We start from the raw sequence: 19,949 nt of genomic DNA, 5'->3' as shown, positions 1-19,949 counted from the left end.
CAGCCCACTTTACATAAGTCCCCTCCACTTAAAAAGAACTCGTCCCTGAGTTATTCAATGGACTCGACTTATGATACTCATACAGATCTACCACATTAAAAGTCCGTGAGATCTCTATGGCCACGAAAAGATCAACGATATAGGCGTTATTATTGATTTTCCCAAGTATCGGAATAAAGTCTATTTTCTTGTTTCTTAGCTTGGTATACGTCCTAGTTAGAAACCTCTCCTTGCGCAAGTGAACTAGCACGCTATCACCCACTTCAAATACCTACTGTTGTCGATGTTTATCAATTGCATCATTATACTTAGCATTAGACTCCTGTAAGTTCTTAGGCGTTAATAGAGCCACCACAACACATAAACTCATGCTCTCTCTCACCGGACTCTTATGGATCAGTTCCTCCACTTGGTCCTGTAAGATCTCGCACTTCTTTGTACTCATTTAATAATAAGGGTGTGCTTGGACAGACTTGCCCTATGGACAAGGTCAATGTGGTGTTGTATATCCCGTATGGGGGCAACCCGTCGAGAAGTTTATCAGGCATCATTGCCATGAATTTCTGCAACATTGGTTTCATCATATATGGAATATTCGTAGGTTCTTTCCGACTCCTTTACAACTAATGCATTGATCTCACCCTATCTCAAACTCTTTGATATAATCCCATACGGTTACGAGAAACTACCCCTCCACTTTAGAAGTCTTAAGTGGTTCTCCATTCTCATAGGGGTGAGGATAATCTTTTTACCATCTTTAAGAAAAACAAATATATTAAATCAGCCTCTATGCATGGCATCAACATCGTACTGTAATAGTCCACCAAGTAGTATGTGACAAGCCTCCATATCAACTATGACACATTACTTTATCTTTACAATATTTACCAATGGAGAAGAGAATACGACATCATTCAATTACATTTGTTTTGCTGACCTTCTTTATCCATCCAATCATGTACAGAGAGGGATACCTTTTTTATCTTCATTTACAGCTTTTCCATCGGTCTTCGACACGATATTCTCACTACTTTCGCCATATATAATCAGATCACCGATTTTTTTGTTCATAATGCACTTCATTCGAAAGATGTGCCATTGCGGATCTATGTCCTCCTTTAGCATGTACAACACCTTCCTCACTATTAGAGTGGTGGCTTGCAATTTCTATTATCCAGTGGTGGCTTACCATGCATCACTGGTGCCACACCACAAACATGATGACTGTGAGCTCCATCGCCGATCTCTTGTTGTTCATCATTATGAACAAGGGTATGTTCAAAAGCTCCAGTCAAACAGTTGATTGCCACCTGCAGTCATTTCATGGCTCGCATATTCTCTCATGGGAAAGCTTCAAACATAGCCACCGCAGTCATATGATCATTCCCTAGAGTACCGTCCATGAGGTTGTTGCTCGAACCATTGTTACATACCACCGTCCATCCGTTTTGTCAGCCTCCTTGTAGGACACGAACCCAATAATTAAGAGATCCAAATCTCAGCTGGACCATGCCATAAGAAACAGTGTTGATTTAACCCCCACAATTACAAACTTCCTTGCCCACTGTAATCCCACCATAATGTTTATTTGCCATCAACTTGTTGATAAGGGCACAGAAACCTTGATGAGGGGCAAAAGCAAATAGCAGCTTGATCGGAAACTTTTGTAGCCCACACGAAGTTTTTAATGGTGGGTGTTCATCACCATTGTTTCCTGAAATGTGGTCCACCTATGATTTAGATCTGCCTTATTTCTGGGATCATGCCCTAAAATGATCCAGAAAATTGGATAGATGGCATGGAGTAAACACAACATCATGGCGGAGCCTACAATGCAGTGTATGTAATTGGCATTCAGGCTGAAGGCTCCACATTGATGGGCATTTTCGTCAGTTTAGGAAAAATCATATTTTAAATTGATGGGCGTTAGTTCTCTAATGGAAGGTGCCCGTTTGACAATAACTTGATGAGGAAGCTTAATGAAAAATTAATTAAAAAAGGGTACCGGGATGTAAATACCATATTAATGAGGTACTAATTTGTAAAATTCCCTTTTTGTTATTTTTATATTTATTTTATTATTTATCAATTTTTTCTATTGTTTTAGTTCAAAATAAAATAAAAGTGTTGTGTAGACCACGCTACATGGAACGTAGCTTATGCTATATGCAATAGAGGGCTAAACTGAACAGTATATACACTGCACGCTATTTAAAACATTGGTACACATCTATATGGACATGTTGACATGTCAGGTTTTCCAAGGTCCCACATCTAACACCTTGTGACAGTGTTCTACATTGTCGAATGTCCATGACCAAGTCATGTAGGATGCAACCATTTTGAAAATAGTCTACCAAAAAAGAATTAATATGACAATTCACATACCCTCCCAAAGATTGCATTTAAAGAGTATAACTTATTGTTTAGAGACCCAAAATGATTAGATTGAATCTCCCAAGGAAAAGACCACATTTTTTTTTTCGAGTGAAAATCTTCCTCTCACATACCTTTCAATTGAAGGATTCTTTAGCATCAGTGGTCGGTAAGACCGTTCAGCTAAGTCCACCTGTTTATGATATACGCAGCTGTAATCACCTTGAAGATCCTTGATACCTATCACACACAAATTCAACTCAAAGTCAATTTCAACAAATTTTTTGTGCACAATATCAGAATAAGCATGGGGTCTCAACAATACCTTGCATAAATCTGAAGGTCTTGAGTACACCATAAGCTAGGATATGCATGTCCTCTAGACATGAATACGTACAGCTGGGGCCCATGCTCTGCTGACCCAGACCGTTCATTTGATTGGACTGATCATAGATGGACCGTGCCTGAAAAATCATCCAGATTAAAGGATCTTAACCACCAGCTTTTGGACTTTTATCCAACATTGTAACCTTTCTTTACTGTACTACAGTTGCAAGCGAATGAACTTGGTCAGTGTAGACCCATCACGGAAGATTTTTAGGCATATTCTATCCATGTTGGGTTCCATCCGATCAATGTTTGGATCAACAAACCAAACCATACAACCCACTTGTACAAAGTCATTGCTTGGACACTAAATATCCTTGGGCCAAGGATCATACAATTCAACTGCAGAAGCATACCTCTTTTTTAGTTTGGTGAAGGCCGTTTTCTTAGTTTGCACCATAGACCATTTTTTGTATGGATCGTTGCTCCTGTAACAAGTTCCACTGAATCCGGAGACCCCTTCAACTCCACATCGAACTTTTGTAGTAACATGGCCAATGCCACAGTTGATTCCATTAGAGCAAATTGGTCCCCCACACACTTACGTGGGCCCCCACCAAATGGTAGAAAAGCAAAATCCGAGATAATCTGATAAGACATTCATTAGGAATAATACTAGGACCCCAGACATTTATCTTAGTATATGAATGAAAATTTTGGAAAAGACACTAAAGCAGGTTACCTCGTTTGGGTACATTGCCCCAGGACTTCGGGATGGATCAAAACCGGACCATCCTTTGATTCCATCACTTTCTTTGGACACTAAGAACCTCTCTGGTTCAAATTCATGAGGACGGTCCCAAAAATATGGAGATCTGTGAAGGTTGTATACCTAGAGATGTAGATGGAATTTGTAAGAGAATTACCAAATAGAAACTTTAGAAGGATTAACAGTTGGTAGAGACACCAAACTAAATAAACAGTATTATGAGTAGATGATATAGGCACACTAACGGTATGAACATGATGCATGTATAAACACAGTCAAAATTTCAAACCAATGGACAAAATAATATAAGCTTCAGCATTTAGTATACTCTCCATCCCTTTTAGACAGTTCAAATTTATATTGTCCAACACCAAGTTCACTCATCTAAGTCAAATCTGTAGGGGCCCTAGATAAGATTCCGAGGGCTGGTTCAAAAAAAAAAAGGTAGGGACTCAGCCAAATTGGATACATATATGCCCATGTCTTGTTTTAACTTTTCCCATGTCAGCTTGATTCATATGTACTGTTTGTACTCACAATATTCATTGTGCAAGTCATTCGTATTTGCCGAGTTGCACTGGAATCATGTACACTAAAGTTTCAGACCAACTCAGTGCAACACAACCAGAATGCTGCCCTGACTGACTCTAGATAGATTTCGCCATAAATAAACTCTTGACATTAACTAAGTGTGGGAAATGACGGCATATCCTTCATGCCCAACTGCAATGATGCAACAAACAATTCACTGATTAGTGATTACTAGTAACATTTGCACATAAAGAGCATGTTCATGAGCCTATGTTGCCAGCTTTGCAGATGATTGAGAGTTAGAATTTTGTATGCCATCAATCTCCAATCAAACAACTAACCATAGGACAGACAGCTCTTCCCAACAATGCCACATGGGTGCTGATAACTTGCTGGGCTGTCATGGCTGGGCAGAAAGATTTAGATGTAAACCCACCATGAGTACCCAGGCTCTAAACGATTCCATCACTTCCATTGACCAACCATCATGCTAGTTGCAGATGCGATGCATGGCCTGGAGAGCGGCTTGGTGGTGGCATCTCAGCACAGTTGTTTGACAGATGGGATGAGGCCTGACGAGAGGGCCACATGCTGGCCACATGTACTATCTCAGACAAGGGCGAAAGATGATATGTTGTAGGTTTGGGGTGTTCGTGGAGGCTCAAAGGCAGGCTCAGGGATAGCTGGCGGGGCAGGGGAATCTCTTATCTCTGTAGCTGGCAGGCTCGGCGTCAAGGCTGCTTCTCCGACCTCCGCGTGTAGGCTTGGGTCAGTTGATGTCATGGGGAGAGCTTGAAGCTGCAGGCAGTAATGACACGTGTTGAAACAGCTGTAGTGTCACATGTCTGGTCCCATACATGCCATTGCTTTCGATTCAACAGCATGGTCGAATGTTCTCATGTCATTTGTGAAGACAACTTCTTTATTTGAAGGTCCCTTTAGATGCTTGAATTTCCTTTCCTAACGAGGTCAGTTTGCTGGAGCTATGGCATCCTGAGAAGCTTGTTTGGAAGACAAAACAGCACCTGAAGCTGAGGAAAAGGAGGCCACATCGCTTGCCATGGTGTTGATTGGCCCCTTGCGATTTTGAGCTCTCCTGGTGCACTTGAAAGCTCTGACTAGACAAGAAAGGCACTTCTCCAGCAGGCATTGGAGATCTCCCCCACCCCCCAAAAAAAATAAAAAATCAGGCAATGTTAGTCCTCAGGTGGGCCACAGCATACAAAATAAATGGACAGCTAGAAAATTTGCTTTAGGGCCCGTTTGATTTTCCAATTACAACCGTAAATGGTTGTAAATGGGTCATGATTATTTACTTTTCTAATTTGGTTGTCATATCCCATGCATTTGACTGTAATGATGATTTCGTTACATTGTTTGTTTCACCTTGAAATTACCCTAAAAAATGGTGGTTTTGTAAGGTAAAAATGTAATGATTACATTTTACTTAACCTCCTTTCACAAGTGTATTTAACTCTTTATCTACAAGCCATAATTCCTTACTAAAGAAAACACCTAGAAATGGTAATAATGGCTCATTTACCTTGCATTTTATTGAAAATTGGAAAATAAACAGGCCCTTAACCATTAGTTTACTTTGTACCTTGTGGCCAATCTGAGGAGTGAAAAGCCTGAATTTTGAGGTGGAAGATCTAACCATTATGGCCAACCACATAGAAAGCTCAGTCACACACATGTGTCGCACTGGCATGCCTGTGTGTGTATCCACCTGTGTGGCACCAAGCAAACTGAACAAAGCATTCTACTCACAGAAATAAAGATGTCAGTGCCCGCAGGAATTGCATATCCATCTTCACTGCCATTGTATCCTCCTGCAAGGACACTCAGGCTCGATTCAAATACAGTAAGAATGAAGGAAAAAAAAAAAAAAAAAACAGTAAGAATGAAATGTTCACTGCATGAAAGATGAAACCGGAAACACAAATACAACTAATAGCGAGGCAATTCTTCATCTATCCACAAAATACAATTTCAAAACAGATACGCTCTAGCTTGAAACCGGACCCATATTGTTTTCTCCACGTACTGTTTTTGGAGAGAAAGGTTGATATTTTAACATTCTCAAAATAGTAAAGTGGGTGTTTTTGTTTAGTCCCACATTGGCTAGGTAGGTGAACTTCCTCTTCCTTTATAAGAGGGGGTGTGCTCTGGTGGCACTGGTACCACCATAAGCTATGGTGGTACCGGGCAGAAGTGGGAACCAGAAGATGTATTCACGACATCCGACCCATTCATCAGATGTGATCACCTCACGTTACCCCCAGGTCCCAAAAAATCAGCTTAAATGAAAACATAAGTGGGCTGCATGGAACAAGTTGAGAGGAGATACCCCCTCCTAATTTACATAGGGGGCCACCGTGTTGTTTATACAGAATCGTGAAGGCTCAGAACAAAAATCAGGCTGTTCCCAAACTTGGACGAGCCCTGGTGAGAATCAAGGGTGTGCGTCCCCTTACAACTTGTTTCCCGCTCTGTGGCCCACAGGAGTTTTGGATAGAGATGACTTTTGGGACCACAGGGTAACCCTAGGGGATCCATCTGGTGGAGAGGCTGGATCTGATACATTCACCGTGTGGGCCTCACATCTGCCTGGCATCACCATAAGATTACAATGGTGCCAGTAAGGTCCTGGATCCATTCTAGAGGTTTTTCTCCTACTTTCAGTAAGGAGTATGGCAGGAATTTTCGCTTGAGCTCCTGTGAGTTAGTGAATATTACTTTTAATCACAAAATTATTTAAATTTCATTGTTAGCAGTTTTTACGACAAGAATTTTTCTTTTAGCAAAGTTCTTGCATCTGTTAAGCACCGCTAATTGTGCTTAATGCACTGTATTCAATACACTGACATTACTTAACTCATACCATATGTCCATTTGGATGCCCTTTTCCCATCTTTGAATTCTTCCATGACCTTTGTTTTTATACACAGCAAAAGCCAATCATTCTTCTCCTCTTCTTGCTTCTTATTTCTCTGGAAAGCAGTACATCAGCTCTTGAATTGATTTGTCGTGGAAGTAGGGTCGTTTGTATAAATAAGAGACTCAGCAATCAAGTTCAATCTGTATAAGTTTTTCCATTGTATCTAATCACTAATAATCTTTCTGGTATTCCACAGTAAGTAGCAATCTTCTACAGCACTGCAACTATTTTTTTTTGCCTCGGTAGCTTTTACGAGTGGGCTTCAGTGGCACCAGGTAGATGTGGGGCCCAGTGATGGATTCACACAATCCAACCCGTCCATAAGATGCGTCACCACAGAAAACCTTCATAGTCCAAAAATCAGCCTGAACCAAAACTCAGATGGACCACAGCACAGGGAATATACTGGGAGCGAATGCCCACCGTTGATTAGTGTGGGTACCTACCAAATTGTGTAAGATATAATCAAGTCTGTTCAGACTCTTCATCCAGTCTAGATGAAGGGTCAGACCAGAATTCAGGATGTTTTGCAACTCAGGTGGGCCCTTGTGAAATTCAAGGGTGGGTGTTCCCTCACAGCTTGGTCCCTTTGATGTAGCCATATCGGGCAGAGTTTTGGGCCATCCAGGTTTTCTGAGGTGACACAGCTGATAGATGGGTTGGATGGTGTGCATACATCATATGGGTCCCACATCTGCCTGGTACTACCAGAGCATGCCCACTTTAACAATACTGCTGTGATTATATATGATTGCACAAACTTAAAATTTCCAATGAATCTTATGGATCTTGCACAAATTTCCTAGGAATTCATGAACGGGTTAGCTGTAACTTTATTTATTTATATCATTTGCCATTTTTATTTATTTATTTATTTATATTATTTGACATTACTATTCAACATTCAACATGAACATCTTCCTCAAACCTAGGCCCTTATGATCAGCTCACTAGAAATTAAGTATTTTCCACAAGGCATAAATGGGGATAATGAATACCTGGCAATCTATCCGGCTTAAGAGTACGTCTAATGAGTAGTGGGGGCTGAGGATATAGACGAAGGGCTTCAACGACAATAAGCCGAATGTACCTGAAAATACAAAGAAATACAATTTCATACCACTGGAACTCTCTCTCTCTCTCTCTCTCTCTCTCTCTCTCTCTCTCTCTCTCTCTCTCACACACACACACACACACACACACACACACAAGCTGGTTATAGCCAAAAGAAAAGGCATAAGATTTGTTCAAAGGATACTGTTTACTTATTTAAAATCTAAGAAAAGACGTTTAGATGACAGTTGGTATGAATAGTTTCTTGAAAGAACCATATGTGACATGTCACATTATTATGCGTACAGGTTTCCTTCTAATCACAGATGTTCATAATGAAAAAATTACTTCCAGCTTAAAACATTCTGATCTTGATGCCATTGGACCATTAAAGGTACAAATTTATTTTTTTTATGACTGGATTTATGAAAACTAAGCATCTTTACAATGTGGATTCTTTAATTGTGAAACAGTGACATTGAGGTCTGAAAGCACAATCCTCGAGTCCTAAAAGGTATGGAAACTAATACCAGTGATTTTCCTCTTGGCCAAGCCTTTGAGATTTTTACGCTCAAAATACCAGTGATTTTAGGCAGCGCCATTTTGGGGATTCAGACTATCCACCATGAATAGGCAATGGACCTAAAATTTCTCCATTGAACAATTCTAGCCATCTGATCAGTGGACTATCTGCCTCTCCTATAGACTCCAGATTGTATTTCTTTAAACTGGCCATTCGCAGGTGAATTATCAGATGGGTGGAACTGTCTAATGGGTTTTTGTGAAACATAGACCATCCAAGATGAATCCAGCTAGATGAATGTACTGATCATGGATCAACAAAAGGCAGGCCCCGCCTGCAAGGAGAGCAGACCCAAGTGAAAACGCTGGTAATCCTGGCAGAGCGTCGAATATTTGCCTCATATTGCAAGTTCAGAAATGACTCTATCATATACTTCATAACATAACATTTCAGAACATAGTGGCTTGAGTGACATACTCCAATTTCTTGAGACATTCGAACGTTGTCCTCCCCTGACCAAGTACAGAATCAATCTCTGCTTGAGCTTTTCTCATTTTAGATGGATTCTGCATCACAATCATTCAAAATAAAATTTTGATCGGAGAGCATTTCTTCAAAAGGGAAATACACTCATTGAAATTGATACAATGCAAGACAAAAGGTTTGGTCTGTCTGAGAATTTATCAGAAGCTCATTCAAAAAATTTTAACAGCCGTGTTGATGCATACTTGGGCGAGTAGAAAAATGGCCCATGTTAGAACAGCTGCAGTTGTTTCATGTCCAGCAATAAGCATAGTCATCAAGTCATCCCTAAGCTGAAAAGACATCACATTCTTTTGTTATCAGAAGCTATTACTTCATGCCATCACACAATGAAGTTAGAAAATATAACAGGAGTAGAGAGTGTCAATTTCCTATCTGGTGCACAACACTCAAATTGAGCAGGCGGTATGATGGTCCATGATCTGCACCATTTACCTTGTGGCTCCCACCATGTAATGGAAACAGCTTTAAGAAAATTAAAAATAAAGACTGATTAGACTACCCAGACTGTACGAGCGTGTCCTAAAGATCACAGTTAATGGACCCAGCAACTCAGATCAACTCATTCAGTCCAGAGTTGTGTCAGGACTCACCAGAGTCTGGACTGAAACGGCCCAATTCACCCAAGTCAGGGATGACTCAGGGGGCGACTCATGGTATTGAACCAGATCAGGTGCTACTGAATCCAAGTCATTTAAGACTCATCAGATTCTTAAAACCAGCGTACAAGTGGACAATTATGCCAAATGCGAAAATATCCACTGTTCATAAACTGGATTGCTAGGATCATCAGAACAGTCAGAATTTTCTTGGCTGATCCCTGGTGGAGACAACCCAATGAATGGTCTGGATAAAGGAAGTTTGTGCCCCATCCAATTTGAGAGCATGCACCAGATATGGAAATTAGTGCCCTGTACTCAGGTTAGATTTCTGCAACACGAATTGAGAAGGTAGTCATAATCTGTAATCTAAAGGAATGATGCTTTACAGTGCAAAATTCACCTGACGGTCATCAGCATCAGCACCCCGCATATCGACTAGAAACCGCAATAAACTTGCATCCTGCAAACTTAATCCATGCATTCAGTGCCAAATTTCACATAGTTTTCACTCAACATGAGCTTGAAAATAAAATTATAAAAATGTTAATTTAGCAAGGAGAGTCTAATAAGAATTCCTATATAAACCAACCTTTAGATTTTCATAATCTCTTTGTTGAAGTTTCTCGACATCAGTTTCCTGCCATAGGATAAAGAACAGCATGCATATGAGGATATGAGTGCCATTATATGCTGTATCATAAAAAGCTCAAAAACGCTGTGATTAGACTGTTTTTGAAATGAAGAATTATACGACCCTTAATGAACGAATATGAGTAGTCTCCTCAAGCCTATAGCATGTAACAGTTGGGCCTACAGTAAGGAAATCCAGACCGCTGATCTAATGGGCCCCACCCTGATGGGACATACCCCAGAAATCTCCCTAATCTGACAATCCTAAACCTTCAATTGGAAACCAGAAAATAGACGCTTAATAACGATACTAAAGCAACCATCTAAAGTTGGATGGCAAAGAGATCTTCCTATCTGGGAAATATTTAAGTGCATGGGCCACCCATATGAACTCCATTATATCAATCTGGATAACAGAATCAGGACCCTACTTGGACAAACATAAGGCCCAAGGATGCTAGATTTGGATGTAATATAAATACAAATACATGTGAAGTCCTCAATTACTAGAAAATATTAACATTTGGGGATATACAAGAATTATTTCCAATATCTAAAAGGGAAAGGGGTAGGCTCAAAAGGATGTGGGTGGAGGTGGTAAGAAGAGACTTGATGACCTATGGTTAACTAAGGAAATGGTCCTTGATGAGTGGAATGGCAGAACAGGATTTGTGTAGCTTACCCCAGTTAGTTGGGATAAGGCTTAGATGATGATGATGATGATAATGATGATGTCTAATATCCACCGTGCATAATTCTTGGATGTTATCTATGTTGCTGCATTGGCAAAGTAGTAACTGTTGTCAATTTTAGAAAGACGCGGCGGCATAAAGCTTTTGAAAAATCCAGATTCTAGAATTAGAGCATGGGATCCCTATCTAGATACAATCAAATTCCAAAAACCATAAACCAATGGTCAAGATTTTACCTCCAAAAAAAGAAGTGTCCCTAGAACCAATGTCACTTCTCCAATGTAGGAAATCTATCCCCAATCTATCCCAACAAAGAGGAGAGTGGAGAGCCACTGTTCACACTAACTATAGGGCTGGGCATGCACGCATGAGACTTGTCCACGGGATGAGAGTGATGTTCTCTCTCTTCTTCTTTTCTTCTCTCTTTTCTCTCTCTCACTCCAAACGTCCAAGGGTTGGACATCCAAAGCGCTCTCTTGCTCTCCTCTTTGGAGCTATTTATAAGGAGACATTAGGTTCCAAAGGGATACACTTGTTATAGTGTTCCTCACCCCTACAAACTTTGATAATGCCCTATATCATCAAAAGTCTGTAATCCTACGTATCCAAGTAACCCTATTGACCAAAATCCCCCCATTAACCATGGCATCCAACCTTAGCAAAAGACCCAAGCCTAAGAGATTGACCACAAGGTCTTAACCATCAGATATCTATCAACTTAGATAAAAACATTTTTAACGGTCAAAACAAAATAATAATAATAATAATAATAACAATTAAAAAACTTCAATTAAACATCTAAAACCTTTCAATAAGAGCATAAGGTTCTCATCTATCCCCTTGAGTTCTTCTTTGCAAGGTATTTTGTTGAAATCTCTTTAGTTCTCCGTCCCAAACCATCCAAAACATATCCCAACACCTTCCTTTCTTCTTCCTTATCCTTTCCCTCAAAATTCCAAGGTTACGAACCAAACCCTAGCCGACCGGACCCCACACATGTGACCGTACGGCCACACGTGCGAGCCCACGGGCTGGTCCGTACTACCACATATCTATTCCCCCTTGCATCTTTGAACCTTCTCTCCAAAACCCTATCTTCCCTTGTCCAAAACACTAACCTAGCCCTAAAATCCCAAATCTTACAATTTCCCCCAAATTCACAAACCTTAAATCTTCAAATCCTTCAATTAACCTGAAATCTCTAATTTTCCTACATCCGAAACCTTAATTCCCACCTCCTAATACCTAAATCTCTTAATCCCTTTATTCAATTCATCACTTTAACCTTAATCTCACCTTTTCCCCAAACTTTCCTAACCCTAGCTTCATACACACCCAAATCTAGTAAACCCTAGGTAGTATTAGACCTTCCCCTTTACAATAGACCTAACCCTATGCTATTTGGATGTTTCTACATCCATTAGATCCCAATTCCTCATGCTTAATGGTCATGTACGATGATGCTTGGCAACTTAGGCTTAAACTATTCATGTTTTTCTTTTAGAATATTGATATTTGTGATGATGTTAGCAAGATTTGTAGTTTTCATTAATTAATTTAAATTTGTTGATTGATCTCTAACATTATTTGAGTTCATGCATTGGTCCTGCATCACATACCTATTGAAGTAAAGCATACGCTGCATAAGAGAAATCAAACAAAGTTGATAATCCAAGCACTTACCGTCGACTAGTGGGTCGTCTAATTTATCTTAGCTTTACTCATTCAAACATCTCTTATGTTGTTGGAATTGTAAGCTAGTTTATGCAACAACCTTGTCAACATCATCTTGAAACAGTCTATCAAATCCTTTGTTACTTAAAAGCTAAAACTAGTCATGGTCTTCTCTAATCAAATCATGGTCATTTGAAAATCGGTGGTTTTTGCGATGCCGGTTGGGTTGGCTCCTTTGATCAACACTTCACTACAAGGTATTGCACGTTCGTAGGATGAAATCTAGTTGCTTGGAAAAGTAAGAAGCAATCTATTATTGCTTGCTCCTCAATTGAGGCCCGAATATCATGAAATATCCCATACAACTTGTGAACTACCATGCGTGAAAGCCGTCCTTCAAGATATGTGATTCACAACATCTTCTCCAATTCCAATACATTGCGATAATCAAGTGGCCATCCATATTGCATCCAACGCGGTCTTCCATGAACGCACAAAGGACATTAAAGTCGATTGTCACTTCACGAGAAAAATTGGCCCCCAAGCTTCATTCGAGAAAAATTAACCACTAAGCTTCCACATACACCCTTTGTTCGTTTAAAAGAACAATAAGCAAATATCTTTACCAAAGCCACATCAGCATTGTACCTTAAGACCATCAATATAAAACCCGACATGAATGATATCCATGCGCCAGCTTAAAGGGGAGTGTTAGTGCATATGGACTCATGTTGATGCAGGACATGAAATTCAAATATGATGTGCAAGAATTCAGGCTTAAGATCACATTAGTTCAAAAACAACTACACAAATTCCATATCCCATGTGAAAGTCCAAACATTCAATTAAGGGGAATCTATGTGGGTCCAGGCCTACACAGGCTAAGGCTGGAACAATAAAAATTATAAGCCAAACGATACTCAAAGGGAAATAGAATTCACCCACACATGCATAGTAATCAGCCCTTAATCCAAGGAATTCCCTAATTTCGATTCAAGGAACCCTAGGAAGAGATAAGGGGCAAATCAACTAAGGATAATGGAATCTAAGATTGGGATTTATGAAATTAGGTATAAAAGAGGAAAATAGGAAGAAACCCTAAACTTGAGGCAACTCCTGCGCGTGGACAGCGGGCCAGGTGCGTCCGCACGTGCGCTCGAGGCTGGTCGCACGTGTGGTGGGGGACCGAATCCAAAAAAGGATTCCTCGGCCTTGGTCGGCCAGACTTGGGCTGCAAAACCTCCAAATCTCACGTTGATCCGAGCTATGGTCTGGGCATGGTGTTCCGTCGAAGTTTCAACCCTCCTGTAGGGCCAGATTCTAAAAACTGGCTGTAGAGGGATGAACAGCTGCAAAACAAACAGATTTGACGCGAAGATAGTTATGGGATGGATGAAATAAGATGGATGGGCGGATTGGGATAAACGTGGCTTCGCACCACGGTAGTTAACCCTTCAAAAAAGGAGGGCTTCGCACCCATTTTAATTTTTCCACAACTCAGAAACTCAGAGAGCAGAAAAACCACGCAGGAATTTTTATTCAACTTCAATAAATCAAAAGAACTGCAAGGGGTGCCTATTTATAGGGAAAATCTTATATCCCAAAACTCGCGCCATGTGCGCAACCTATTACTTGGCGATGAAGTAAACTAAAATAAAAATCAATTAAAGAAATCTAAAACGTTCATGATATTCTAAATAATATAAATAAGCAAAACCTAAAGTATGAACTTAATCTGACTAGTAGGCCACGATCATGAGATCCCATGATGGACTTTTCTTGACTATCGGGCCCACTCTTTTGAATCAAAATTTCGTCTTCTAACTAGGAGGCCCTCCCTGGACGTCGTCATCGGGCCAGATCGACGGTGGGGCTATCCTTTTCTTTGTGTGTGTGCGTAGGAGGTGGCGTGCGTGTGCGTGATGTCCCCATCAATTCTCCCCGGCTGCGAAGATTTCGCAACTGATGAAATAAAACTCCTGAACTGCTCCAGGATGTCGGGATCAAGTCTCTGAAGCTCCTCCTCAGTGAACCACGTGCTGTCTGAAGTTAGGCGTGATTTCCATATAATCAGGTACTTCTAAAACTTACCGTCCGACGTTGAAACTATTTAATGGTCCAGGATATCCTCTATTTCCTCTTTGGGTGTGTGAAGGTTAGGTATGAGAGGTAAAGACTGGAAAGAAAAATCGGGAAGAGTAGGTATGAGAGGTAGAGGCTAGGGTCGGGACGGATAGGTATGAGACGTAGAGGCTGGAAAAATAGATCGAGACGGGTAAGTATGGAACATAGAGGTTGGAAAAATGGGTTAAAAATGGTAGGTATGGGAGGTATAAGTTGGGAAGATGGGGTCGGGAGGGGGCCATGGATCAAGGGATAAATCTAGGGAATCAAGATGAGTAGGCGAAGGGCCAGACAAAGTATTAGTGGTCCCCTGAAAAGTAACTAAATCCTCCACATTGAATGCGGAACTAATTCTCATGAAAGGTTGAAGATCTACCTCATAGGCATTGAGACCGTTTCGTTTTATAATTTTGAAGGGTCCAGCGCTACGCGCGTGTAACTTACGAACGGCCTCCGGAGGATACCGCTCAGGCCTGATGTGGACCATCACTAAATCCCCAATATTGAATTCTTTGAAACGTTCATGTTGGTCTGCAGAAAATTTGTAATGTTCATTACTAGTAATGATCTTCTACATGATTTCTTGATGCCATGAATGAATGTGATGTGCAAAAGACTCAGCAGGCTCTAACGGCCTACGGGACAGAAACATAGGGACGATATCAATATGTTTCTCAGGTTTATAACCAGTAACGACTTCATAAGGACTGAGACCTGTGGACCTATCGACAAAACTATTAAACACAAACTTGGCTGTAGGTATTACGGTGTCTCATGTTTTGGTGTGTTCTATATCCTTCCTAGGGGGAGACTCATCCGGTAGATCATCGGGACAGACATCACGAAACTCAGCCACTACTAGAATGGCCTCAGTGGGTAACTCTACACTAGCCTCCGGTGCACTCTCCCCAGCCCCAAGGCCGCACATGTTGTACCCCTCAAAATAGTGGTCTTGATGTCCCTCATGGTGTGGGTGCATGGGTACACGCCCATAACTGATTCCTTGGCCAACCCCATTCATTGGTCTATCCTCCTGGCCACTTGCCTCAGATTGAACATCTACCCCAATGGTGGGGTTTGTCCCGACGGAGGCCTTTAGTTAGGTAATGCGCACATCAAATTGATCAAAACATTGGTTTATATGTTTTCCAATCACTTACCCAAAGACTCGATCTGCTGGGACAGTTTGTTTAGTGACTTTAGCAGTTGCTCCATGTTTAGTGTAGGGTGCAAGCCAAAACCATGACCCGTACGTATGGGTATACACTTGCTAACTCCACCTAAGGACTTTCTATGACGACTATATGCAACTAAATAGGATTAAATGATCCTATGAGACTCTATATGAGGGAAACTACACAGTGCTACTAAAATCCAGCAACATAGTTGTCAAAATAAGGGAATAATAGAAAGTTACAGCAATGTGAATTGCTAACTTCCTGTTAACAGAAATTTCAGCAACTAATATCAGGGACTATGGTCTTCTAACGACTATATGTGATGAACTGGATGCATGAAGGACTCAAACAAACTAAACCCTAAATATGTGATGTATTCCCCTATAAGAACCCTAAGCTCTGATACCAAATTTGATGCAAGACATGAAATTCAAATATGATGTGCAAGAATTCAGGCTTAAGATCACATTAGTTCAGAAACAACTACACAAATTCCATATCCCATAGGAAAGTCCAAACATTCAATTAAGGGGAATCTATGCGAGTCCAGGCCTACACAGGCTAGGGCTAGAACAATAAAAATTATAAGCCAAATGATACTCAAAGAGATATAGGATTCAGCCAGACATGCATAGTAATCAGCCCCTAATCCAAAGAATTCCCTAATTTCGATTCAAGGAACCCTAAGGTGAGAGAAGGGGCAAATCAACTAGGGATAATGTAATCTAGGGTTAGGATTTATGAAATTAGGTATAAAAAAGGAAAATAGGAAGAAACCCTGAACCTGAGGCAGCTCCTGCGCGTGGATAGCGGGCCAGTTGCGTTCGCACGTGCGCTCGAGGCTGGTCGCACGTGTGGTGGGGGACCGAATCCAAAAAAGGATTCATTGGCTTTAGTCGGCCAAGCTTGGGCTGCAAAAGCTCCAAATCTCACGTTGATCCGAGCTATGGTCTGGGCATGGTGCTCCGTCGAAGTTTTAACCCTCCTGCAGGGCCAGATTCTGAAAACTGGCTGTAGAGGGACGAACAGCTGCAAAACAAACGGATTTGACGGGAAGATAGTTGTGGGATGGATGAAATAAGATGGATGGGCGGATTGGGATAAACGTGGTTTCGCACCACGGTAGTTAACCCTTCGAAAAGGGAGGGCTTCGCACTCACTTTAATTTTTCCACAACTTAAAAACTCATAGAGAAGAAAAACCACGCAGGAATTTGTATTCAACTTCAATGAATCAAAAGAACTACAAGGGGTGCATATTTTTAGGCAAAACCCTATACCCCAAAACTCGCGCCATGTGCACAACCTATTACTTGGCGATGAAGTAAACTAAAATAAAAACCAATCAAAGAAATCTAAAGCGTTCATGATGTTCTAAATAATATAAATAAGCAAAACCTAAAGTATGAACTTAATCTGACTAGTAGGCCACGATCATGAGATCCCATGATGGGCTTTTCTTGATTATCGGGCCCACTCTTTTGAATTAAAACTTCGTCTTCTAACTAGAAGGCCCTCCCTAGACATCGTCATCGAGCCAGATCAACGGTGGGGCCCTCCTTTTCCTTGCATAAGTGCGTAGGGGGTAGCGTGTGTGCACGTGTGCGTGATGTCCCCATCACATGTACACCTAAGGTATGCATAGATTCTCATGCACTTGCAGTGTACCATATATAGGATTAGGCTTAGGTCTCCTAATTGCTTTTGTTTTCTCATCTCTTTTAGTCTCCAATTCTAATTATTGTTAATCTAATCCTCTATAAATAAACAATTAAGGAAGAGAGGATGAATACGATCTACACCCATCTCTCCTCCTCTATTTTCCCCTTCTACGTTTCATACATGAATCATCCATATAGCTATGTATATTATGTATAGTTGTATTGTACAGTTGTACATACTATCTATATATTACAGTTGTACATGTACAACACATGTAACCTCTCGCACATTTTGATGAGGTATGCAGAAATATCGTTTGGGTATATCTTAGTTGAAAAAAGATCCAAGTACATAGATTTCTAGATCTAGAAAATTCTAGAATTGGGAAATTTTCCCCCATCATTTTAGGGCTTCTTTTCTTAGTGACAAAGTAAAAAAAGAAGAAGAAAACAAATAAGATTCTAGGTTAAGCATCAATATTGCTTTGAAGAAAAAAAAAATGAAGAGAATTTTGTTCTTTTAAGGGCCTCTTCGGTTTTCCAATTTCAATGCAAAATAAATGAGTCATCATTATCATTTCAAGGCATATGTTTAAATAAGAATTACGACTTGTAAATCGAGAGTCAAATACACATATAAAGGAAACAGGTAAGGGAAATTGTAATCATTAAATTTTTACAATATAAAACTACCATTTTTATAGTGTTGTATGGGTAAAACAAACAATGGTAGCAAACTCATCATTGCAGTCAAATGTTGATGATGTCACCATACAAATACAAGAGTAAATAATCATTACCCATTTCCAACCATTTACCGTTATAATTGGAAAACCAAACATGCCCTAAGAATTTATTAATACATAGATTCTTATTTATCACATATGAAAATATATTGACTTGTGAGTTGTGCCTCGGAATCAAAATTTTACAACAGATCGAGTCCAGTGCAACTCTCCAAGTTTCCCAAACTTGCCGCAGATATGCTTTGCTTAGATAGCTACCATGGTTCTAAATGACGGTATCGGTCGCCATATCGGCCTGACGAAAAAAATGATACGATACGGGGTCACATATTAGTATCAAAGTCGTATCAAGCTATATCGGCCTATATTGGTCATAATTTTTTTTAAAGCAAAAAAATGTGGAAATATATTAGAAAAATGAAAATAATAATAAGATATTCAAGAATTTATCATTTTTTTTGTGTTTTGGCCATTTATTCAATGTTGTATCGGACCATTCTTTGGTAAGAATGTTGTTGTGATGATTTGACCTACTTTAAGGTGTGCTAATTTTATTTTTTATTTTTTTGTATAAATTGTTGATATATGTCAAAAATCGATATAATATATTGTTAATATGATTATTTATCAATTAATATAATTTTTCTAAAATTATTTTAAAAAACAAAAAATGTCCAAAAATTAACTCGAAAATAGAAAAAAAAATGTAGAAAATATTTTTTTAATCAATGCATGTGTAAAATCATTAGATCCATAGTCTTTTAATACCCCTCAAGCATCATTGACAAGATTTTTTATTTTTTTAAAAAAACAATTTTAAAACTTTCTTATGATTTTTTTTAGAAAATACTTGAGAAATTTTTATTTTTAAAAAAAAAAAAAAAAAAAAAAAAAAACCCAAATCTTTAACAAATCAATAGATCCATATTCTAATACCCCTCAAGAATCATAACAAGAACATTAATAAAAAAATTTTTAAAAAAAAAGACTAATTTAAATTTATTTCTAAAATTTTCAGAAAATACCTATGTAAATTAATTAATTAATTAATTAAAACCCCCAAATCTTCAACAAATCAGTAGATCCATAGTCTTCTAATACTTCTTAAGCCTCATAACAAAAATCAGTAAAAAAATTAATTGGAAAACTTTTTCCTAAAATTTTTAGAAAATACTTGTTAAATAAAAATAAAAATAAAAACAAAAGAAAGAAAACACCCCAAATCCAGATCAAATCAACCAAGATCTGATCGAAATAGTTTATATTGTTGTTTCAATGCAACTCCAAATCAAAACAGTAAAAAATTATTTTTTTTACCTTTTTTTAAAAAAAATTTTGCAAAACTAGACCCGAGAGCTTTGATTCTTCGATTTGATGCACAAAAAAAAAAAAAAAAAAAAAAAGAAAGAAAGAAAAAAAGAAAGAAAGAAAGAAAAGAAAAGAAAAGAAAGAAAGAAAGTTTTCGATCTTCAAATCTGATCTAGATCTGGTTGGAAATGCATTTAAAACAATCCCGCTCTGCAAAGAAATTAAAAGGAGAAGAAAAACACACACAAAATGTCTTTTTAGCCGTATCGGTT

The 19,949-nt window shown here is 39.3% G+C and overlaps 1 protein-coding gene across 4 annotated transcripts in view; it reads right to left on the bottom strand.

Moving 5' to 3' along the window:
• Positions 1 to 2,172: 2,172 nt before the first annotated feature.
• LOC131221053 (cytochrome P450 97B2, chloroplastic) overlaps positions 2,173 to 19,949 on the bottom strand; it is a 40,101-nt gene continuing 22,324 nt past the window's right edge. For 2 of the 4 annotated variants that reach the window (XR_009158955.1, XR_009158953.1), the window contains exons 7-16: positions 10,255 to 10,302; positions 10,066 to 10,125; positions 9,249 to 9,335; positions 8,998 to 9,086; positions 7,943 to 8,034; positions 5,774 to 5,835; positions 3,446 to 3,595; positions 3,120 to 3,351; positions 2,702 to 2,840; positions 2,173 to 2,616 (exon numbers count right to left, since the gene is read on the bottom strand). Coding sequence is in view for 1 of the 4 variants with exons in the window: in XM_058216143.1 (XP_058072126.1) it covers positions 3,127 to 3,351; positions 3,446 to 3,595; positions 5,774 to 5,835; positions 7,943 to 8,034; positions 8,998 to 9,086; positions 9,249 to 9,335; positions 10,066 to 10,125; positions 10,255 to 10,302 (813 nt within the window). In the remaining 3 variants the exon portion in view is untranslated. The remainder of the gene's footprint in view (positions 2,617 to 2,701; positions 2,841 to 3,119; positions 3,352 to 3,445; positions 3,596 to 5,773; positions 5,836 to 7,942; positions 8,035 to 8,997; positions 9,087 to 9,248; positions 9,336 to 10,065; positions 10,126 to 10,254; positions 10,303 to 19,949) is intronic. The other 2 variants (XR_009158954.1, XM_058216143.1) reach the window with 2 other exon arrangements.

Source organism: Magnolia sinica, chromosome 12, assembly GCF_029962835.1.
Source record: "Magnolia sinica isolate HGM2019 chromosome 12, MsV1, whole genome shotgun sequence".
In the NCBI taxonomy this organism is placed as follows: Eukaryota; Viridiplantae; Streptophyta; class Magnoliopsida; order Magnoliales; family Magnoliaceae; genus Magnolia; species Magnolia sinica.
Note: the sequence above shows the minus strand (reverse complement) of the source record. Positions and strands in the feature narration are given on the sequence as shown.